The following is a 21,000-nucleotide window of genomic DNA, read 5'->3' as shown; positions in this document are numbered from 1 at the left end:
CTGATGTAACTGGGTATGGCATTTTCACAAGTGACAGAGTGAATCTCTGGTTTAGTATAAAATGGTCATTTCTACAAGCTTCAATATTAAGTAATATCTCATTCTTATTTTATTAGTAAAACAAATGCATAAAAAATGCATAAATCAGCTCTCAGCATATTAACAATAAAGCAAGGGTTGGAAGCAGGGGAGTTATTTGCACTGTGGCACAAGCTCATTTTCAAACACATCACTTATGTATAATGGCCACATGTGAATAAATCTTATGCAAACTAAGTCCACTTACTATTTCTTATGAAGCAGATTTACTTTAGCAATTAAATACAGTTAACAACCACATTTTTAGCCTCATTGCCTAGTGAAACAAGGCCAAAATTGATGCTTGCCTGTACTTTTTCTCCTGCATGCCTCCTAAAATGTGCATGACTCTCTTGGTCAATCCTAACTAAATATGACAGAGCTTTAGGTCTCAAAGATTTGTTGAAAGAAATTAAACAGATGAGTGAAAGACAGAGATGAAGACAGATCTGCTTCCTATGAGGAAAGGCTGCAGTGTGAACACAACTTGATAACCAGGTACCAGAGGACATGAGAAAGCACAATATTAAGAATGAAAAGTACAGAAAAAGCAGACTATGATAGATCCACTGCTCACAGAACTATATATTCTTTTAACAGGTTCTTCTACAAGTCTTAGGTCATTGTTGTTTGAAAAGTTATATGCTTGCTAGCTCTAATTCCCAAGACATTGGCAACAACTCACCAGCAATATTGGGTGCACAGCTTTCAGTCGAAGCCACTTGAAAAGCGTCATCCATAGTTCAGGAGAACACACACCAAATGCAGCAAGCATACAAACATAAGGTGTCCATAGATACTTAATTCTGGAAAACATAGCAAAAACTCAGTTGGGACTCTGTGCATGCCCCTGTATTCGAGCTATTTATAAATACATTCAGATTTTTTTCATGTGACAGACACAGGCTGGATGTTTAAGCAAACTGAGATCAAATCTGATGGCACTGAAGGGTAAACCAAGGAAATCTCTAGCAGAAGAGCAGGCACCTGATTATCTGCTGCAAGGTGTAGGAGCAAGTTCCAAGGTAAAAGATGGCAACATCCTTCAGAGTTCAGGGGAGGATGAAAGAAAAACAGAGAGACCAGTAAAGTCATTTGGCTGTTGAGGTTTTCCAGCCAAGCAAGGACAAAAGGCAGCTATTTAGCAAAGCTGTATAGACACTGTACTTTAAGGGATCTTCTGAAGAAAGGAAAGAAAAATATTTAATAAATAGTTTACAATTTGCTGCCTCTTAAGAATAGACTAGTCAAGTTAAAACAATCACATAGTTAGACAACAGTCTGCTCAATTTAAGAACTTGAGAATATTCAGATTTTAGGATGACAAGTGTGCTACAAACACAAGTCTGGCACCTTCAAGCTGATTTAGTTGACAGTCAAAATTAGAACAATAATGTCTTCCAAACTTTAGCATCTGTAGCTTGAAGGACTAACACAATACCTTTGAAAATAGTTTTGCTACTGCTTTTACATGTCAAGCAAAAGTATACCTTATTTTAGCCTAGATACAAGAAGATGGATAAGAATATTCCACATCCTAATATTCCAGAGCATACACTATACAAGATCTTGCTATAATACTGTATTAAAAGAATCACAGCACAATTCTACACTTAAATGTCATAAAGTGAATAAAATTTGCTTCAATTAATGTCTTGGACTTTGGCTGAATTAAAGCTTGGAAAACATGTTAAAGAGAACAAGCATGATTCATCATCAACCTGTATAAAATCTGCAGTCAAAATGATCTTTTCTCTCTCCCCTGCTAAATAGTACCACTATATGCCAAATATATTTCTGAAAAGGGGTGAATTTCAAAGGAGTGAATAGTGTGTCATATCCAATTAGGAAATCTCTGTTGCTTTCAAAAGAGATACATCAAAATCAGACTTACCCTTCCAAACACATCGCTAGACAACCAAGTAAAATTGTGTGAATTACATGATAAACTATTTCTGGCCTCTCTCCAATTCGACCATCCTCAAGTTTAACTGTCTCTTTCAGTGGTTCACCACTGCAGTTGAAGAAAATGAGACATCACTTAATTCAGACATTATCTCAGGTAAAAGTGCCAATAAAAATACTTTCATGACCGTTAAGTCAGCAGCACACTGAGATCATTCTATGCCATATCATACAATATTGTTGCACTGCTTATTTGGTTTTTGTACTTCATCAGTGACCTGTCACAGAATCTTAAGGTTTGGAAGAGACTTCGAAAGACCTGCAGTCCCTTGTTTTAAGAATGTAACCCCTCTGGAGCAATGGTTGCAAATTAACACGACGGGATTGCCGCCTATGACCATAAATCCTGTTTTAAGACATTTTAGAACCAAAAGACAGTCTCATTTAAGGACATGTACACTCTGCAAACATTTAGATGAAGCATGCTCTACACACATGCTAACTAAGCTTCTTCATATCATTCGTTTTGTGAAGAATTAAGGAATCTGTAGGATGAGAACTGTGTATGTCATAAAATGGTATATGTATTCCAAAGTAAAACAACAGTATCAGGTTTTAGTCACGTTACTATAAATTCTAGTAGTAAATAAATGGGTGAAATAAAAATAATAATCCAAATCTTAAAACAGACTTTTTTCTACAAACAAAATAGCAAAGCACACAACAGATAACATTTTATTCTACCATGATGTGATTTCAGGTTACAACTTTATAACAAACTTCCTCATGACAAATGGGAAAATATTTAAGATTATGAACTGCTTAAAACAAAAATAGGTGGCAGAAAGTTAATTTTAAGTTATCCTTAAAAAGTTGTTGGATATACTGGAGTCACTGCTCATTGCCAAGTAGAAAATAGCTATTTAAACCACTACAAAAAACTGGGAAGTTTGTTTCCTTGTTTTGAATATATTATCACACATCCAACCTGGTAAACATTTTCATTAATAGCAGTATTTTCTCTATTAGAAGCCTTAGTCCTTGATTTTTGCTGCACACAAGTGAGAAATGTGCCCCAATCTCTGAGCAGCTACATCATTCACCTTCTACTAGGAAGAGATATTTTCGTAGCCATTGAAGTTCCACTAGAATCTACAGTGTTGCTATTCTTAGTATGTAAACAGACAGCTCCACTAGCCCTTCTCTCAAGGGAACTGTGAATCACTGTGAAACTAAAAATAATTGAGTCAGTTTTACTTCAGCTCTGTTCCAAGCAGCAAAGGCTGATGGACCTTATCACAGTAAACAGCAGTTTAACAAAAACCCCAGTGAAACACTAGAAATTTGAAATCCTCTCAACTTGACCTATCTCATCCTTCACAGCATGTACACTTGAAGAGACAAACAAAACCAAAGCGAAAACAGAGAAACAATTTTTGTAGCAACAATTAGATGGCTTTGCTGTTGGAAGGGAAGGAGATGGATGGGAGGAGACACAAATGTATCACAAAACATTAGCCAGAGCTCTGCAGGAATTGCACCTATGGTGACACAAACCAATGACAATTCCCTGTCCTTACTAAAGGGATGTTCAAGAAGCTCCTCACTACAGGACTTTCTTTAGGATTCTCTGGTGGGCCTTTCCACTGATGCTCACACCCTGGTAAACTCAATGGTGCAACAAACGTGATGACCATTCACTGAGACATCCACGAACTTCTTATTTTAACTTCTTATTTTCCATTACAAGTAAGTTACTTACCAAATTCTCCTAATAATGACCTGAGTTACAGAGAAAAAGCAGATAATTAATACTAAAATATAGAAAGGCAACAGTGATGACTGTGTTAGTCGCAAAAAAAAGTCTTGGGAGGGCGCCTGAAGAGATTCTTGACAAAGGAGCCAATTCATTGTAAAATTCCTAGTAAGGCAAAAACATCCCATTAAAAACAATACAAATATCCCCTACATTAGAAAAAAAAAAACCTCCACAAAAACCATCGCACAATCAAGCACAGTTTAACCTATTAATGTCATAGGAAACTATTCGAAATTTGTCTTTGAAAAGTTATCTTTCAATCATTTGAAACCACTTTGCAAGTACTCTTTAGATTAATTGACAAAAGCTCATCTTCCAAAAAAAGAACCTGTGATCTGAAGAGACCAGACTACAACTCTTTTATACCTCAAAACCCCAGTCTCCCATATAGCTGCATTATGGGGACCACAAAGCACTTTGTTGTCACAATGGATTAGGATTTTAGAGATACTGATTCAAGAAGGTAGGCTTGTCCTCGTTCCAAATGGGGAGATGAAGAAGGGAAAGTGGTCATCTGAGATCACAAACAAGCCTGAGGCACTGTCAAGAATAGAATCCTTTATGCTGAAATTCTAGTTCTGTAGCCAAACTCACTGGATCGTTCTTCTTTCTCAGTTAATGAGCAGGAAGATTATACGTTCTGTCAAGAAGCATTAAAAATGTGTATTCTCAACTGGAATTGGTGCAGCATGTGATGCTGTGAATGCATTCCTGGTTTACTTCGTTTCACTTTCCTCTTTTCTTTTTCTTTGCCCCCAAGGGAAGACTAGAGAGCTGAACCACTTTCAATTAGACAGAATCAGTTTAAAGATTTAACAGCTGGGCACGTCCAAACTGGCCTTAAAAGACAGGTCTTGAAGCTATTGTGCTGTCAACCATAATTTCAGCTCACAGTTACATGACTTTCTAGGCATAGTTCCACCCTGTTTGCCTCAATCACTGGCTTCATTGCAGAGTTTGACAGCCTGGAAAGTAACATGTAGCAAGTTCCCAAGGGGGAAAAAAAAACCAAACTGTAATACCTGGTAGCTGAATTAAACTGAAATCCTGATCAGAAGCAGTCCTTTCTTTTTCTTGCAAAACACATAAGGGTGTGCATGTATGTATGTTAAAAATTTGCCTCTTAGTCAACGTTGTTACGTCTTGTCTTTCAAATATTTCCCAATAATTTCAAGTATGTGATACCATTTTCCACTTCTCCTGAAAGGCTGTGAAGCAGTTTTGTAAGAGAGATGTAGTTCCCAGGAGAAAGTTCCAATTCCTGCACAGAACTGCAAGTCTTGGTTTGTATCCAGGAGGTGTCTCAGTCCTCACCAACACTCTATCTGAAGTTTTCCAGGAAATCTGTGGCCATGACGTCTTCTGGTAGACCAACATTCAACTCTTTTACAGATGCAGTTTTTTCTTAGAATCACAACAATTCCCTCTGACTTCTAAGTTGGCCTTTGTCCTAATTTCTTCCAAAACATATAGGGTTTTTAATTGGGGTATTATTGTTACAAAACTAAAAATAAAACCCCACAACCCAATTGTGTTTTGAGATACTGTTGATAGTTCATGATGCCCTTCAGAGCTCTGTCTTTTCCAAGGTATGAAAACTTAGTACCAACACCTCTACCCTATTACCTTTCCTTTCAAGTCTTATTAGAAACACTAGACAAGGTATAGAAAGTTTTTTGCTCTTCGTCCTCAAAAGAACACAAAAATCTATGAAATGTTTTCACCCCAGAGCATGAAAAATACTTAATTACCTCAAAATGCAAAGCCTAAGTAAATTCTGTATATGCATCTTTCTAAAATACAATCTTTAAACCAAATGACAAGTAGAAGCTGTTTCCCTAACTTGTCTATAAACAATCACTGAAATTTTACACTTCTCAGAGCAGTTTCAGAAGTCTGGATACCTTGGAAGGTGTAAAGAGTTTAAAAACTTACTTAGTTGTGTTTAAGCCAAGTTTTACTTCAATGAACTTCAGCAAATGCTCATTTTCTTTATAAGGAACAAACATCTGAAAATTAATTTAGCAGAGAAAATAAAAATCTTACTTAAGTGCTGGAAGCAGCTTTCACAAAGTCACTTCATTCATATTACAAAATGGCAGGGAACAATCAACTATTCAAGATTTATCTAAAACTAACAAATTGGATTAAGTGTGCCAACTAAGGCACTGGTATAGTATTGTAAATCTTATCTTAAAGCTATCTTTAGGGTTTTCTTGAGAGTATCATTTCCTTCATTTCATTCATGTACCTCAACAGGAGGGCAAGTGAAAAGCTGTCAGTAAGTTGTCTTAAGACTACTAAGCAGTATATAAAGGATCATGAAAAAGGCATAGACTCATGCTCAAGCGAGACAAAGAGCACTAAGCAATAGGACTGTGGCCTAGCAAATGTTACGAGCCTTTATAATCTTCACAGAAGTTGTCTGAGCAGCCAAAAGTTCTGTGTACTCCCTATATAACTTCACTCATATTTTCAAGGTTAGATTTTATTTTCCTGAAGATACTCAGCAAGCCTAGCCAGTCTGAATAGCACAAGAAAACAATAAGATCTGAGCATTTTCTTAGACTTCTTAGGGTTCGCTAACTTCTTTCTTTTTGACAACGTCAATTAGCACAGCCAGGGTGAGTTTGAGACATAGAGGAAAAGTAAAATAAAATATGTAAAAGTCTAGAGTCAGCAAGAGGGAGTTCATAATCAAAATACAAGACCAGGCTAAAATCCCATTGTGTAATCTCAGCTCCTTAGTGGACTCCTACATTAAGTGAAGGTCTCTGTTCCCATGTTGTAGTTAAAATTCAACTGAAAATTAACATCTACCCTGAGAGTACTGGCTCTACCTGGTTCCCAGGTACTTGGTCTTCTCTGTGCACAAGAATACTGCTTTAAAATTTACACCAGGTTGTAGAGGTCATCCAGATTATAACAAAACCCACATTTATGAAATAGCTAAAGTATGACAAAAAGCATTTCTGTTCTACGCTTTAACCTCAACCCAAAAGACCAAAACCACAACAAAAACCAACTGCTTTAGTTGGTAAAGACTTTTTAAATAGATACTTTAGTACCCCAATTGGCTATGAAATAAGCTGTGAACTCTCCAATCAGTAAGAAACACCTCAAAAGACTTTTCCAAGATACATCTGCAACTTTCTATTTACATTAAAAGAACTTTTTAGAGGAGAATCTTACCTTTAGTAAGAAGTTTAGTGTCACTGTGACTGTAAGTACCAAATAAATGTACATTACTTTCAGCAATCTTGACATAAATGTACCCTTCTTCATATTCATCTGCAAAAATATTTCAAGAATGCCACATCATTTGGAATTCAGTTTAAATAATAAAAACTACACTCAAGAGTCTGAGGACAGTCTATTTACCTGAAGGCATTTAGAGAGCATTAAAGCTGCTACAAGACTCAGTAATGGTGACACTAGTAAGGCTGAATTTTCAAACTGCAAAAGGTATCCCAAGAAGAGAGACAACAAGTAGATTTTGTATACTTCATGCACCTGTTGAAGAAACAAAATAAGCCACAATAAAATAACACTGCACTCTATTCCTCTGTTAATCAAGGGATTAATGGGTCCCTGTCCTTCAACTCATCAATCTAGCAGGGTACTACCTGGCTCTGGAAAGTATTTCACATCAAAATCACCCTGGTCAGCCTAAGTAATTAGCACACAATTACTTCATAAGAATTCTATAAAAATGCCAAAAGTATTAGTAATTTACAGAGTCTCCCCATTCTATAACACCTCATCGTGGTGCTGCATGAAGCAGTAACTGGAATGCAACAGCATGAACACACAAATAAGAATTGGATATGGTTTGAAACCAAAGTTATGTCTAATAAAACTAGGTAGCACACATGTAGGAAGCAGCCATTGCAAGGGGCAGAGTAAAAAGGTGTTATTGCTGCAACATTTCTAAGAATCATTTTGCAAAATCAATTAAAATACTTTTTTGTATTGAAAAGTCAACTGGCCTTCAGCACCTGTCTGGCCTATTTATTGGCTAAATCAGTAGAGCGCAGGCCAATCAGGGTGAAAACGAGCCCCTTCACTGCACAGAGGCAGCAGAGCAGCTTTTTGATCAGCCCCACTCTATTGTGAGCAGAAAAGAAGAGGCAGCTAGGCTGAAAGAGGATGCACAACTGAGGGACCATTCGTTGTTCTTTCAGCTCTCCAAAGGTATTTCAGGTCTCAGCAGCTTTGTGTAGCTTCTGACCATTTTGTTAGGGAAGCCCTCCCAAACATAGGAGTAGAAAAGAGAGTGAGTTTAAAGCCATTTTACTCTTCCAATGGACACGACCGGCACTTCAGCAGGACCCAGGCTGCAAGACAGTCATGTCATCACTCTGTCTGCACCCTTCAGAGCTCCTGAGCAGTATTTGATGGCAGGCACCTCTGAGGCTGTATTTAAGTCCCCAACTATCAGTAGGTTGAAGAGTTCTAATACCTTCTCTGTCTGTGCCAGGGCAAAGCTGTCTAGCAGAAAAAGAGAAACAGCCTGGACAAACAGGAGATAATGACTGTATTCCCACATCATCATGAAGGTATATGTTGAAGCACTGACCAAGAGGTAACAAAACTTCTAGAGATAAAAAAAAAAGAAAACAAAAAAAGCATTAATTTCATACCTATGCATCTCTGTCACTAAGTACCTGAGAGGTCATTAAAACAGAAATGATGAAAATTAATTATTATTTTAAGAGATAATCAAAATAGTGAGTTCAAACATATTGAACGTGTTCTCAGGTAGAAGAAAGTAATTACTGAAACACTAAAAAACACTTAAAGCCAATCAGAATAAACATCTTTGACCGAGAGAGAGGGAAAGGAAATTACCAGCATCTTCTCTAAGCAACAGGAAGAGTAACAAAACAGTTCACGTAGTGAGAAGAATTCTGCATCAGTTTCTTTTAGAAAGACAACACACAACTCAAAACTCCACTGTTCTCTCTGAACCCTCATGGAGGCATAAAAGGGCAGGGTACGAGTCATTTGACAAAAACTGCCCACGCCTACCTGAAATCCAAGTGGCTGTTTTGAAAAGAACATGCAAAACACCTACTGTTTTTCTGTCTAACAGGACAATAACGACAAAGGTAACTACTCTAGAGCATAGTTCTATCTTTATTTTATTAAGAAATTAATTTTGCTTTACCTCAGCAGAGCAACTTAGGTTTTTTTTTAAATAGCCTGTGAGAGCTGCTACTTGACATGCAAAATATGGCAAAGCCCAGTTTTCCCTTGATGGTATGGAGTAATCAATTCTTGTTGTATCTGTCCTAGAATAAAGTACAGACAAAATTATTAAAGGATTTATGGAACAAAAATGTCAAGGAAAGCCTAAATGTCACTTCTAGTTATCAGTGTGGCCTTGCAAGCGAACTATTCCTGTATTAGGTGTAAAGTAACACTGACACGGATTCGCTGCTGCTACAAGCTCCCAATTTAGTAACAGCACTGAAGGTCTAAACTTCACTCCTTTATTCAACAGGTCTCCTTATTAGGTGTTGTTTATAGGACTGAAGTGAAAAAGCATCTGCCTCCATCTTTTCCGACCCACCACAACACTGCAAATGCAACACATCACACACTGCTTCTGGTAACCTGCACTGTGACAATGGGGACTTCCTGTGCCACAAGCTGTGCCACATGGCCTCATGTCCATAGGCAGGGGACTGCTGCCAGAACTGCAGCTTTCCCACATTACAATGAAAATCCGCTCATAGCTGACAGAAAAGATTCCTTTCAGTTCTCCTGAAATACACTATAAATTACTGATTTAGGCAGTTAAGAACAACATACTTCAAATCTTAAGTAGTGCTCCTTCATAGCAGCAGCACTGGCACATACTCTGCCCAGCAAAACAAGAGATTAAAGATGGATGGGGACCATGCAGGATCTTCTCATGGAATGACTTGACAGTGTCTGTACAACTAGAGCTGTAGCAGAAAGTTTTTAAAAGTGCTAAAGTGACTTAGAAGCACAAGTCATACGTTCAAATGTGATCAAAGACATTGGTTTTAGAGGTAGATAGCCTTCTTTTGTGTATACTATGCTTTTAAAAAGGAGCCTCAAGCTCCGTTATCATTCAGATATTTGAAAGCATCACCTTTCATTTTACCTCTGAAGCCTCTTGCAGAGGAGTATTTGGAGCTTTTTAAACTACTAGACCTTTCAATTTGTTAACATTGCTTAATCTTCTTTGTCGTTAGAAAAAATACAGATTTATTCACCATTTTCCCTACTTTCCACTGTTCACAACAGCTTGATGAACAGTATTTTTAGCTACTAATCACACATTCGGTCACGATGACTTCACGTTCCTAAAAGATGCTTCACAAGAGTTCAACTTTAAAGGTGTATCTCTAACATTTCACTCCTCCAAAGCTTTTTTCTTTGAAGTGCTCTCACAAAAAGCCCCACAGCTACTTGTTGACAAACCAGGAGCCTGAATACAAGTTCCTATTGCCTAAATTAGGCTCCCTCTTACTGTTGTGCATCATAAATGGAAAGGACATTTTCCTCTAAGTGAAATGTTTTAAAATAAAATAAAAAAACGCCTTGAGATCAGGATCACCTAAGAAGATCTCACTTTGCACAAAAAGCCACTACAGAAAACAGATATAAAAAACTTCCTAAAACCCCGAAGATTCTTTAGAAGAAAAATGTACTTCATCACTTCCTTCTAAACAGAAACAACTGTCACAATATTTAGAGATGGCCACAGAGAATAATTTTGTTTTACAGCAGCTTCGGGAATTTGTTTCCATTCTTTACCAGCACAAAACCAAAACCTTCTGAGGAATATTTTTGCAAAGTGGAACTGTGTGAGAATATCCTTGTATTCGCACACGTACATAAACCCAGTTCAACTGGCAGCATGGTTGGTTTGGACAACAGGAGGCCTTCCCATGAATAAAATAAGCACCATCAGAATCTGGGCATCTCTGGGAAATATTTTGTATTTATCATGAGAGCTTGTTCTCACAATGAGAGCACAAAGTTTAATAGAAAGCATTTCAATCTGCTCTAATATTTTAAAATGCCTTATGGATAAACTGAGATTGTATAAAGATGTTTTTCTTACCTGTTAATAATGAACCATGCTACAGTCAGCATTCCTGCCAGCCAAGTCCCACTCATAACCCAACTGGTTACAAACAATGCAGTCACATAAATTCCCTGCAGTCCAAAAACTATACCAATGTAGAAATACACTGGTTCAATAACTTCCTGAAATTACAAATAAAAATGAAGAGACATAGTGGCAACTGAGCTGAAGCTGGAAATGATTATTATTCACTATTTGCATCCTGCTAACAGTGTGCTAGGTGCTTTACAAACAGGTAAGAGATGGCCCCTATGCTGGAGAAGTACTAAGCAAGCTTTTCATTTGGGCCCAGGGAGAATAAAGCAGTGTGAATTAAGAGCACACTTCAGGAGTCAGTTTGCTAGAGTCATGGTTTTTGGATTTGCTTTAGCATGAACACTGTATATATCAGATTTAATAAATTTATACTGCAGTGAGATATAGAGTTCACAGGACTACTAGAAGAAGTTATGTAGGGGAGGAACTTGGAGACATAAAGATGTGGCAAAAATAGTTCCAAAAGAAATAAATATTTTTTTAAAAGGAAGATAAATGAGAGAGGGCACAAGTATGCAGCATATGCAGAACAAAGCCTGAGCAGAAGGAGACACAAGGTTTATCTACAGAAGTGTTTTCCCTTTTATCTGTGGGGCAATGCATAAAGACAGGCACCACTAGAACAGATTTCTGTAGCCCAAAAGAGCTAACTTTCCTGGGTTTAGTGGGTAGCACAGATACCCTCCACCTTTCTACATCGTTTGTACAAGTAAAGAATAACTGATAAAAATTTTAGTACATATAAACCCCCCAAAAATCTTATGACAGAGAATGATCAGAATTGTGGTGAATTTGGACCTGGTGAGAGGCTTAGATAAATTCTCTCAACAAAAATGACATGTGTTTATTGTATACAGAATAAAAAGTGTCATCCACACACATAGCCACAACCATAATGAAAGCACAGAAAGTAGGAGAAACGCACATACTTCGCTACCAGATGCTTGATATAAAACACTGGCAATCAACTCTGGGTACAAAGTCATTTGCTGGACTGCATTTATTGTCTTCAGTGATACTGTCTTATTGTTGTGTGTCAACTCATAAACACCTATAGACAAAAAAAATATATTATTCTTGGAATCACTACCTGTTCTTAAAAGAGGTGAAAGCATACTCAAAGCTAGGGGAAAATAGATTTGGTGATTAAAGCTACAGACTGATTGATCATTTTAATTGTAGAAGAAATTTCTGTACCAGATGCCATTCCAACTTACTGATTTAGCAACAAAGTTTATAACATTTTTCAATCTAGTCTTTAAGTAGAAGGTCCAAAACTAACCAGATGAAGCATAGCTTCTTGAGTGACACACTGACGCAGCCCTAGAAACAGCTACCTACAACTCACCTTCACAGAAGGTTCTTAAGAAGACAAAGACCTAATAGGGATGAACAGGATGTATTAAGCCTGCTTCTACAAAGAGATCAGATACAATGGCCTCATCACCTTTTTCATCCTTGTGTTTCTGAGGCTTCTATGAATCACTCAACACAATATGCCTTTGGATTGAACTGAGATGAAACCCAAGCTGGCAAACTTTAAGGACACATCATTCTGAGATTTGACAACTAAAGACTTGTCATTACTTAGGACAATAGAGGGAAGAGGAAATATAATCCAAATTAGGAAAGGGGTGGGGTAGGGGTAAAGAACAAAAACCCAATTGACAATGTAACAGCCAAATAAGAGAATTGTTTCCAGCTCTGAGCATATCTTGGCATATGGTATGCATTTGGTTTTCTCAAACCAGGTCTTTCAGGGCCTATAGCTGGGTTCAGCACAGCTACAACACACCTTTGGAAACTGGGTGCTCCCATAATACCTAACAGATGGGTCTGCATGTTCAGAGGCAGCATGCCTGAATAAGGCAGTCCATCTATCCACAGCATGGGTAATCTCCCCAGAGATAGTGAGGAACTGACTGTACCAAAGACCTGCTATATACAGCTGCTGTGTTACATAGCAGCTGCGAAACTGTTCAACCAATAAAACTATACCTGCAAAGGTTAACTGGTTCAGATGAGGTTTCATGAGGTGAGTGAACTAATTCAGCAGCTGACCACTGGGACATAAGGCTGTTTGCTCCCCCTTCTCTCCTGAAGCTCTCACCTTTTCCCCATGCTACCCAGGTGCCCTTCTGAACTCTCTAAACTAGCATGAAAGTGTTCCATCTTCTTTTCATGGCGATAGCTTTCTGCTGCATTAGAGACCATGGGTCAGTGAGCTCCAGAGACAATGCCAGATAAAGAGCAGGAGTGCAAAGGAAGAAGAGATCATTGCCATCCAGTTTGTTCTCCTTCCTGTCCCCATCTCTCAGTGTTCAACATCTATCCATCACAGCTGACAGCAGAAATCTCTGGCAGGGACAGGATGGAGCAGATCAGCTCCTGACACAAACCATACCATCTTCTGAGAGAGGATGGAAAGCAGTAATTTCCATCTCCTCTTCTCAAATAAAACATGAATTATGTTTACATGGCAGAAAATCCACTATGTTGCACAGGCAAACCTAATAATAACTTCTATACAGGACAATATGAGAGTAATATTAAATACAGGATGGTTAACTACTGGTTTTTAAATGGCACCGAGAAGTTAGGACAGCATGCAGTTTTTAATTCATGTAACTGATATACCTATATGAGAGTATAAAATCAGCCGCCTCTATCTGCAGGAGTTTTTTACTGTTTCCAAAAGGAATAAGACTTTTCAAGGTTAATAAAACAAACATGTTTTGTACCTCTTTCAAAGGAAGGAGCCTTTAGTAGTTCTTTGTAGAATGAGTAATAAATGGCACTGTCCCCCTGAAATGTAATTTCTCGTTCAAGCTCCTATAGATTAAAAAAAAATTACAAAATAGTTCACCTCATGCAATCTCTTCCCATAGAAGATTACATATTTTCAGATAGACTGCTTCTGTAATACAGCACATGGTTATAACTCCACTGTCCATATTCATAGAATCATAGAATGGTAGGGGTTGGAAGGGACCTTTAGAGATCATCTAGTGCAACCCTCCTGCAGAAGCAGATTCACCTAGATCAGGTCGCATAGGAACACATCCAGGCGAGTCTTGAAGACCTCCAAGGAAGGAGACTGCACAACCCCTCTGGGAAGCCTGTGCCACTGCTCCGCCACCCTCACAGTATTTCACAAAACATTCATCTTCAGAGCACCTGTCAGGTACATAATGCTCTCTATAACTAAGCAAACATGCTCGGAATCAGAGCAACTCATATCCACAGCATAAGTCACTACAAGATACACGGGATCCTTTCATACTCACAAAACTGAGTTTCATTCAGCTTTCTGAATGAATACTTCACTAAGTATTACAGTCCTTACATAAAAAAACCCAAACCCCATACATGCCTGTTGTCTAGCTTATGCAATTCCAGTATGCTTCAATTTTTTTCTCCAAATTTTAGAAAGGTATTTCAATGATAAAGAAAACAAGAAAAAGAGACTATATCAAAGACAGAGGCCTGAGTAGAAGGACATGGGATTTTGCAAGCAAGTAGTTTCATCCTGAGATGAATGAGCTTTGATTTCAAGGACACAATTAGGCTTTTGTTTGAGTAGTTTGACTTTTTCTTTACCTGCCTGCTGGAAAACCAGAATTTCCGTTCGTGATATGTTGAGAGGTACACAGCGTACATCATTCCACTAGTGACCGCTGCCAGGCAGCCAAAGAAAAGTTTCACAAAGCGCTGAATTAACACGTCTGAAAAGGGACAGGAAAAACAGCTAAAATAGTCCAGAGGATTCAGAAGCAAACAGTATGCCCTACATATGACTCATTTCTGAACAGCGAGTAAATTTACTGGCATCAGAATGACCACACCATCAACAGCACATGCACGGTGAGAATTAGTTTGTTATTCCTGTCCTGCAGAGTTTTCTTTCCCAGATGTTACAATTGGTGTGTAAGACTCTCATATGAAACACACATGCTACACTGCAAATTATTCTTCATTCTAGTAAGCTTCATTTTCAAATGAATTCCAAGAAGAAAAAACATCTTCCAAGTAAACAAAGCAAACTCTAGATTTTACCCAGACACCACAGACTTAAAGATATGAACAAAAAGAGGTGGCAATATTACATCCAGTATCGGCACTGAGATAGTCTATCCTCCTTTTTTGTTTTAAATATTAGAGGAAGAAACTAATCTGAATTTTAACTAAGTTCATTTAATGGATGTCTACTTCACCTGTAGCTCCCTCAGGTCAGTATGCAGTTTTAACAAAGGTTTTGGCAGCTTGGCAAGCACTTGCCTAAAATTACACCTGGTTTTAATTCTGTTCTTGAAAAGCTGTAAGGACTTTTTATCTCTTTGTGTTTCAGTACCATTACTTCATACCTTTCAGCTTTCCAACCCAAAGATTCCAGAAGTAACAAAAATATTTATTTGTACTCAGTAAGATTCTTAACCCCTCTGCCTCCCCTCCTTCCTCTCTTCCCCATCCCAAAATAATCCCAGACTATCATTTTACTCTGCAATACATATAATATCATTATTAAAGAAGTCTAATGTCCATGCCTCTTTTTTTCTTGAAAACATTCAAAAGCCTAATTAAAAACAAGTCTGTTATAAATTACTGTGCTACAAATATTTTCCTATAAAATGTAAAAGAATAATGGGAAAAAAAAAATCAGAAGTTGGCTAAAAATTCTGTAGCTTACATTTTGGCGATCTTCCCAGCTTTGAGTTTTCTTTGTTTCTCTCCTCTGGAGCCATTTTGTCAGATTCTGTGCAGTTTTCCTTCTTTCTCTGTCGCAGGTCTGCTGCCCCTGAAGACATTTTTGTTAAGTTATTTCAACACAATACCTAAAATTGCACTGTGTGGAGAAAATCTCACAGCAGCAGGTAACAGTCAGTCACTGGTACTGATTCAATGCCACAACAGATATATCTGAGAGAAAGACTCAATTCAAGTATGGCATATGCCTAACTAAAACAATGTAACAATACAGGAATCTATTCCTACCTTATCCTTTAAAAAATAAAATAGTTTTCTCTTGAGCTTAACTGGTTTATTCCAAGATTAACACATTACACAAATGAAGGAAAGCAGTAGGTTAGATATGTTGATACAGACACTGAGAGAAATTGGTTCCAGTTCCATTCTCCTCTCATCCTGGTTTTATGCTCCAATAGTACAGCACAGGACAAGGTAGGTTACTGTAATGCAAAAATTGGGCTAGTCCATTACCTTTAAACAGAGCTGCCTGTTACTCATATAGTGAATGCTTTTATAAAGTAAATTATCACCTTTTTTCCCTGCTTCCAAGTCTACTGGAATGAAGTAGACCTATGAATTTTTAGTCTAACAAATAATTTAAAAGCCCAGTCTGCTAGGCCATATAGATCACACCAGGAGACTGAGGGCTTCTTGTTTTCTGTAAACAACAGCAGTTTGAAGCCTTGGCCGATTTATTCTATGACAGGGCAACACGGCTGATTCCCAGAGTGCAAGTCTTCATACATAAGGACTCCCTGAAAAAAGTCTGTTATAACTGTTACTTTAAAGATGTGCTCTCACAACATTTATGTCATTTTAGAAGTGTGATTAATAGTTTTAACTCACACTCCAGAATTTTTAGCTCTCCAGTTTGATCTACTGTCCAGCATTGCTTCCAATTTTGTAGCCATTGACTTCCTCTGGATTTGAAATCACTCTTTCATAAGCCTTTCAACTTCAAGCCTGAAGTGTCAATCTTCACATCCTACAACAAAGCTTTTACTTACTCTGGTTGTGTATTGCTTCAAGTCTAAATCAATTTATTTTTATCTCCCAACGATCAGATTTAAAAGTTAGATAGTAATAAACTGTTAAAGTGGTGCCTGACTGTATCAGGACACCTGTATTTGTCTTTTAGCAGGATTTTCAAAGCAATTTATAAATTATTCTGAGCAAACCAAGATCTCAATAACAATGTTTTTCACTGAATGAGCAGAAAATGCCTACCTTCTTAAACAAAGCAACAACAAAGTCATTCAACAAAACAAGGTTTAGAGTGTTCAGTACCACATTTATCGTTACATCAATTCATAATGAAATAGACATCAGTATCTCTTCATGTCACATGTATGGAGACACCATGTGCAAACACCAAGTGCACTGCAATTAAAAATCACTTGTCCCGCACAAAATAAAATGGGGGAAAAAAACCTTAGCTCACTAGAATGGGCAGATATGGTCTTGCAAAGACAATTGTCTGTCCCTGTTATTCTAGTTATGACCAAAGCAAAAGTAGTGAGAACTGAAGGAAAAGGCATTTCTTTCTCTTTTCTGGCAGAGGAGTGAAATGTATTACAAATGTAACGCTCTTAAAAAGTCTAGAGTCAGCAGCAGTAACAGAAAATTCCCAAAGAAGAATTTAAAATTCTAATTCTGAAACAACTACATGTCAGCCAGTAAACGATCTGCACCTCGGCTTTGAAGACTGTTCAACTGCTCATCTTGAAGCAACAGCAAAGAAAGAGCCAAATATGCTGCTTCTGTTTTATTTGAAGCTGCCCCAAACAAGAAAAATGCCATTTCCACTTCTATGAATCCTTTAAATAGGATGAAAGTCAAACAAGACAACTAAAAATAATGTAAGGTTTTGAACTGATGACACAGCCTCTAGTATCTCTCTATCCAGCACATTGTTTTCCATGAGATTGATGTCTAGTACCCTACAATGTTCCAATATATTTTTTCAAGTGTTCAGACAACACGTATTCCACTTATTTTTGTGCATCTGTTGAAGAAAAGTATAACTCATTGCACCTGCAAATTCAGCACTGTCTGCAATTCTTGTTCTCTTATCTAAAGAGGGATAAGACAGAGAAGGGCCATGAGGATGACCAAAGGTGTGCAATGGCTTCCACACAAGGAATGAGGAATCAAGTTGAGGATGCCTCAGTCTAGAAAGAAGGATGACCAACAGAAACATGCTAGAGCTCTACAAGCTACTGAATCGCTCAAACATGCTAAACAGAGAGCAGTGATTCACCTTCTTGCCAGTGAGTCAGGCAAAAAGGAACCAGTTCACCGCACATAACCTTCACACAGACCACTCCTACTCAAAAAATGTTCAGTATACAAGGAGTTTACACAGATTCAAGAGTAGGTGCACACATTTGTGGAGGGCAAACAACCATACACTATTATTCACACAGACACCATGTCCAGCTCATAAAGTACCCCATCTGAGAACAGCAGAGAGCCTGAAATATGCCACAGGAAAGTATAACATATGCTTCTTTTGCTGCTGCACTTCTCTGGGTGTTCTTCTCCGCACATACAGCCATGTCTCTGCTGATTTCCCCAAGAAAACTAAATGTCTTCTCATAATACCCACAAAGAGAGTTAGCACAAAAGAGACTTGGAGAAAAATAACGGGGGTGGGGGGGAGGGGGGGGCACAGGGAACTAAAAGTGAAAAGAGAGACTAGACAGACTAAACTATACAAATGAGGAAACGGAAAGGATGCCAAAGGAAAAGCACACTCACAGAGGCATCCAGGGAGCCGACGGATGTTGCCCCAGGGTGCTTGGCACAGAGCCAATGCCGGGCGAGAGAAGAGAAATAGATCCCAAGTTTCTGGGCTCCCATCCACCCAGCTACCCCCTGCTCGGTGCTGCAAACGATGGGCTGCCCTGAGCGGGGAAGAGGCCCCGTCAGCGGGGCCTGAGCGGGCCGCCGAGGAGGGATGGGTCTGGCCCGAGCCGGCACTGCCACCAGCCGCTGCAGCGGCGTGACCGGCGCTGCCGGGGGAGGCCGACTCCGCGTCCCGCAGGCGGGCGTTTCATCTCCGCACCCGCCTTCCCAGCTCGGCGCGTACCTGGCACAGGACCGCGAGCCGCAGCCCCGCTGCCGACCTGCGCCGGAGGAAGCGGCCCCGGCCTCGAATCCCGACCCCGGCCCCCGGCCCAACACGGCTCGGCGAGCGCCGACCAGGACCACACCGACCTCCCTCCCTGCCCCCCGGCTCCGCGGCCTGAGGCGGCGCCGCGGCGGCCGTGAGGCGCGTGCCCCCTCACACGGTTCCGCGGGCCGGGGCGGTGGAGGAGGCGCGGGGGGGCGACGGGGGTGACACACGCGCCGCCGCCCCCCTCACCTTCCTCCATCGCCGGCGTGCGGCCGCTGCCCGCGACCGGGGCCCCCCGCCGCTCTCTCTGGGGCGCCGCCTCCCCGCCCGCGTTGCTGCCGCTGTCGCCCGCCTCTCGCCGGCCCCGGAGGCGGGAGCGCTCCCGCATAACACGGCGAGCGGCGCGGAGCGGCGCGCAGCGGCCCCTCACTTCCTGCCGCCCCGCTGCTGCTCCCGCCGTCAGGCACCGTCTCGGGCGGAACTATGGTGGCAGAGCGAGGGGAGAGGGCCGGACCGGCACGGCGGCGGACCGGGGCGCGGGCGGGCGGCGGGCCCACTCTGCCGTGAGGAGAGGCTGTCTTTGCCGCTGGCACCGGCGTGCTCGGGAGGCGCGGAGCTCCCGCCTCCTGGTAGCCCTCAAAAGCAGCATCACACAGGCAAGGAAGCGCAGTTTTCCCCCGCCCCTGCCTCCCAGTGTGGCTCCGGAGGGCCCGCACTCGTCAGAGGGGCCCACGCAGCCTGCGGGGCCCTAATCAGTGTATCTCCCGGGGATGCCTCGCTCGGCACTCCGCCTGCCCTCTGCGAAGTGTCCCTTCCTGAGAGGGGAAGTGTCCCTACTGCGCAGCGTTATCTGGAGAGTCCAGGGGTGATTGTCGTACACCAGGTATGGGCCAGCTGCAAGGGCTCAATGGAAGAAGTTGGTTGAACCCTGGTGCACGCCTGCTTTGGGCTCTTTTTTTGTTTCTACCAGAGCATGGTACCGGTACCCCACTGTCGCAGAGACTGCCTAAATACAGGAAAAGAGGATGCCCCTACCCCCAGTAAAGTTGCAGTCTGCATTTGGGAAAGTGGGCTGTGTTTGGATAAAGGGAAGCCAATGAAAGAGCATAAGGAAGAAACGAAACATCCTTAAGGACTGGAGTAGATGAGTATTTCAGAATACGAGCCACCTAGTGATTGTCGTGGTTATTGTCAGCACCCTGGCAAAAGAAAGGTTTGGAGGAATGGGGTAATTCTGTGAATGTGAGCTGGGCATGCCTTCGGGGTGTAAAGAGTAGCATGGAAAAGGCCTTTCTGTAATTTAACAAAAGAGTTCAGGAAGCCAGGAGTTCGCTGTTGTATGCAATTAGAGACAGTAGCTAAGTTAGTGGGACCGGACTGATGATGAAGGGGCTTTAAAGTGAAGTTATGTACCTTATGCTTGAAATGACAACAGATGGGAGTCAAAAGAAGGGATGCAAAGAAAGTGATAGTGTGGCTACAGCAACATTCATCATGGAGGAGCACCACAGGCTCCTCCAGTCAAGGGCTTGTCATGTTGGGAAGTCTGTGAAGCAGTGTTTGCACTAATACACAAGTAGCGATGCTGTGAGAAAGAGTGTATTTCACACTGAAGCAGTAGCCGCTTGGATTTTTGGCAGTGAAAGTCCTGAGTTCTGATCCTGATGAGAACCTGAGTTGGTTATGTGGGTGGAGTTGGGTTCGTTTCAATGTGCCATGCCAATCCCCTCATTTTGCAGCTATGGCAACGTAAGCTGCTTCAGTGCTGCACGTGGGATGCCAGGCCAGGGCAAGGGGGGCACACCTCAGGAGGTCCCACGAAGGAGTCCTGCTGATACTGATGGTTTTTGCCGACACCCGATTGCTTGGTTCTTGTGTTGAGATTGTCAAGGACAGAAGTTCTCACCCTGCCATACCCCAGATCTGCTCACAGATCTCTGTGGTGGGCTGAGGACTTGGGACTGAGTGACATGCAGTCAGCCTAGTGGCCGATCAGCTGCTGGCAGACTGATTTGGTTACTTCTCTAGCAGCTGGAAGGAAACACTAAACCAATTTGTGTGTCCTATTGGAACATAAAAATGAGATTTAGAAGTTTCCTGGATTTTAAAATAAAATCTAAAATACTTCAGCAGTTATTGATTTACTGGATAGTTAAAAGAGTTGCTTATGGT

The 21,000-nt window shown here is 40.6% G+C and overlaps 1 protein-coding gene across 2 annotated transcripts in view; it reads right to left on the bottom strand.

The window, feature by feature from the left end:
* Positions 1 to 19,291, bottom strand: part of DPY19L4 (dpy-19 like 4) — a 33,813-nt gene extending 14,522 nt beyond the window's left edge. The window contains exons 1-14 of one of the 2 annotated variants that reach the window (XM_061995516.1): positions 19,259 to 19,291; positions 15,652 to 15,759; positions 14,565 to 14,689; positions 13,706 to 13,796; positions 11,894 to 12,015; positions 10,905 to 11,050; positions 8,973 to 9,096; positions 8,265 to 8,399; positions 7,184 to 7,315; positions 6,995 to 7,093; positions 5,738 to 5,811; positions 3,746 to 3,904; positions 1,973 to 2,092; positions 764 to 884 (exon numbers count right to left, since the gene is read on the bottom strand). In XM_061995516.1, coding sequence (XP_061851500.1) covers positions 764 to 884; positions 1,973 to 2,092; positions 3,746 to 3,904; positions 5,738 to 5,811; positions 6,995 to 7,093; positions 7,184 to 7,315; positions 8,265 to 8,399; positions 8,973 to 9,096; positions 10,905 to 11,050; positions 11,894 to 12,015; positions 13,706 to 13,796; positions 14,565 to 14,689; positions 15,652 to 15,706 — 1,503 coding nt within the window. In that variant the 5' untranslated portion in view covers positions 15,707 to 15,759; positions 19,259 to 19,291. Of the gene's footprint in view, positions 1 to 763; positions 885 to 1,972; positions 2,093 to 3,745; positions 3,905 to 5,737; positions 5,812 to 6,994; positions 7,094 to 7,183; positions 7,316 to 8,264; positions 8,400 to 8,972; positions 9,097 to 10,904; positions 11,051 to 11,893; positions 12,016 to 13,705; positions 13,797 to 14,564; positions 14,690 to 15,651; positions 15,760 to 19,077; positions 19,239 to 19,258 lie in introns of those variants that run through there. The other variant, XM_061995515.1, reaches the window with a different exon arrangement.
* Positions 19,292 to 21,000: the final 1,709 nt, after the last annotated feature.

The sequence above is a fragment of the Colius striatus genome, chromosome 4 (assembly GCF_028858725.1).
Source record: "Colius striatus isolate bColStr4 chromosome 4, bColStr4.1.hap1, whole genome shotgun sequence".
NCBI lineage: Eukaryota > Metazoa > Chordata > Aves > Coliiformes > Coliidae > Colius > Colius striatus.
Note: the sequence above shows the minus strand (reverse complement) of the source record. Positions and strands in the feature narration are given on the sequence as shown.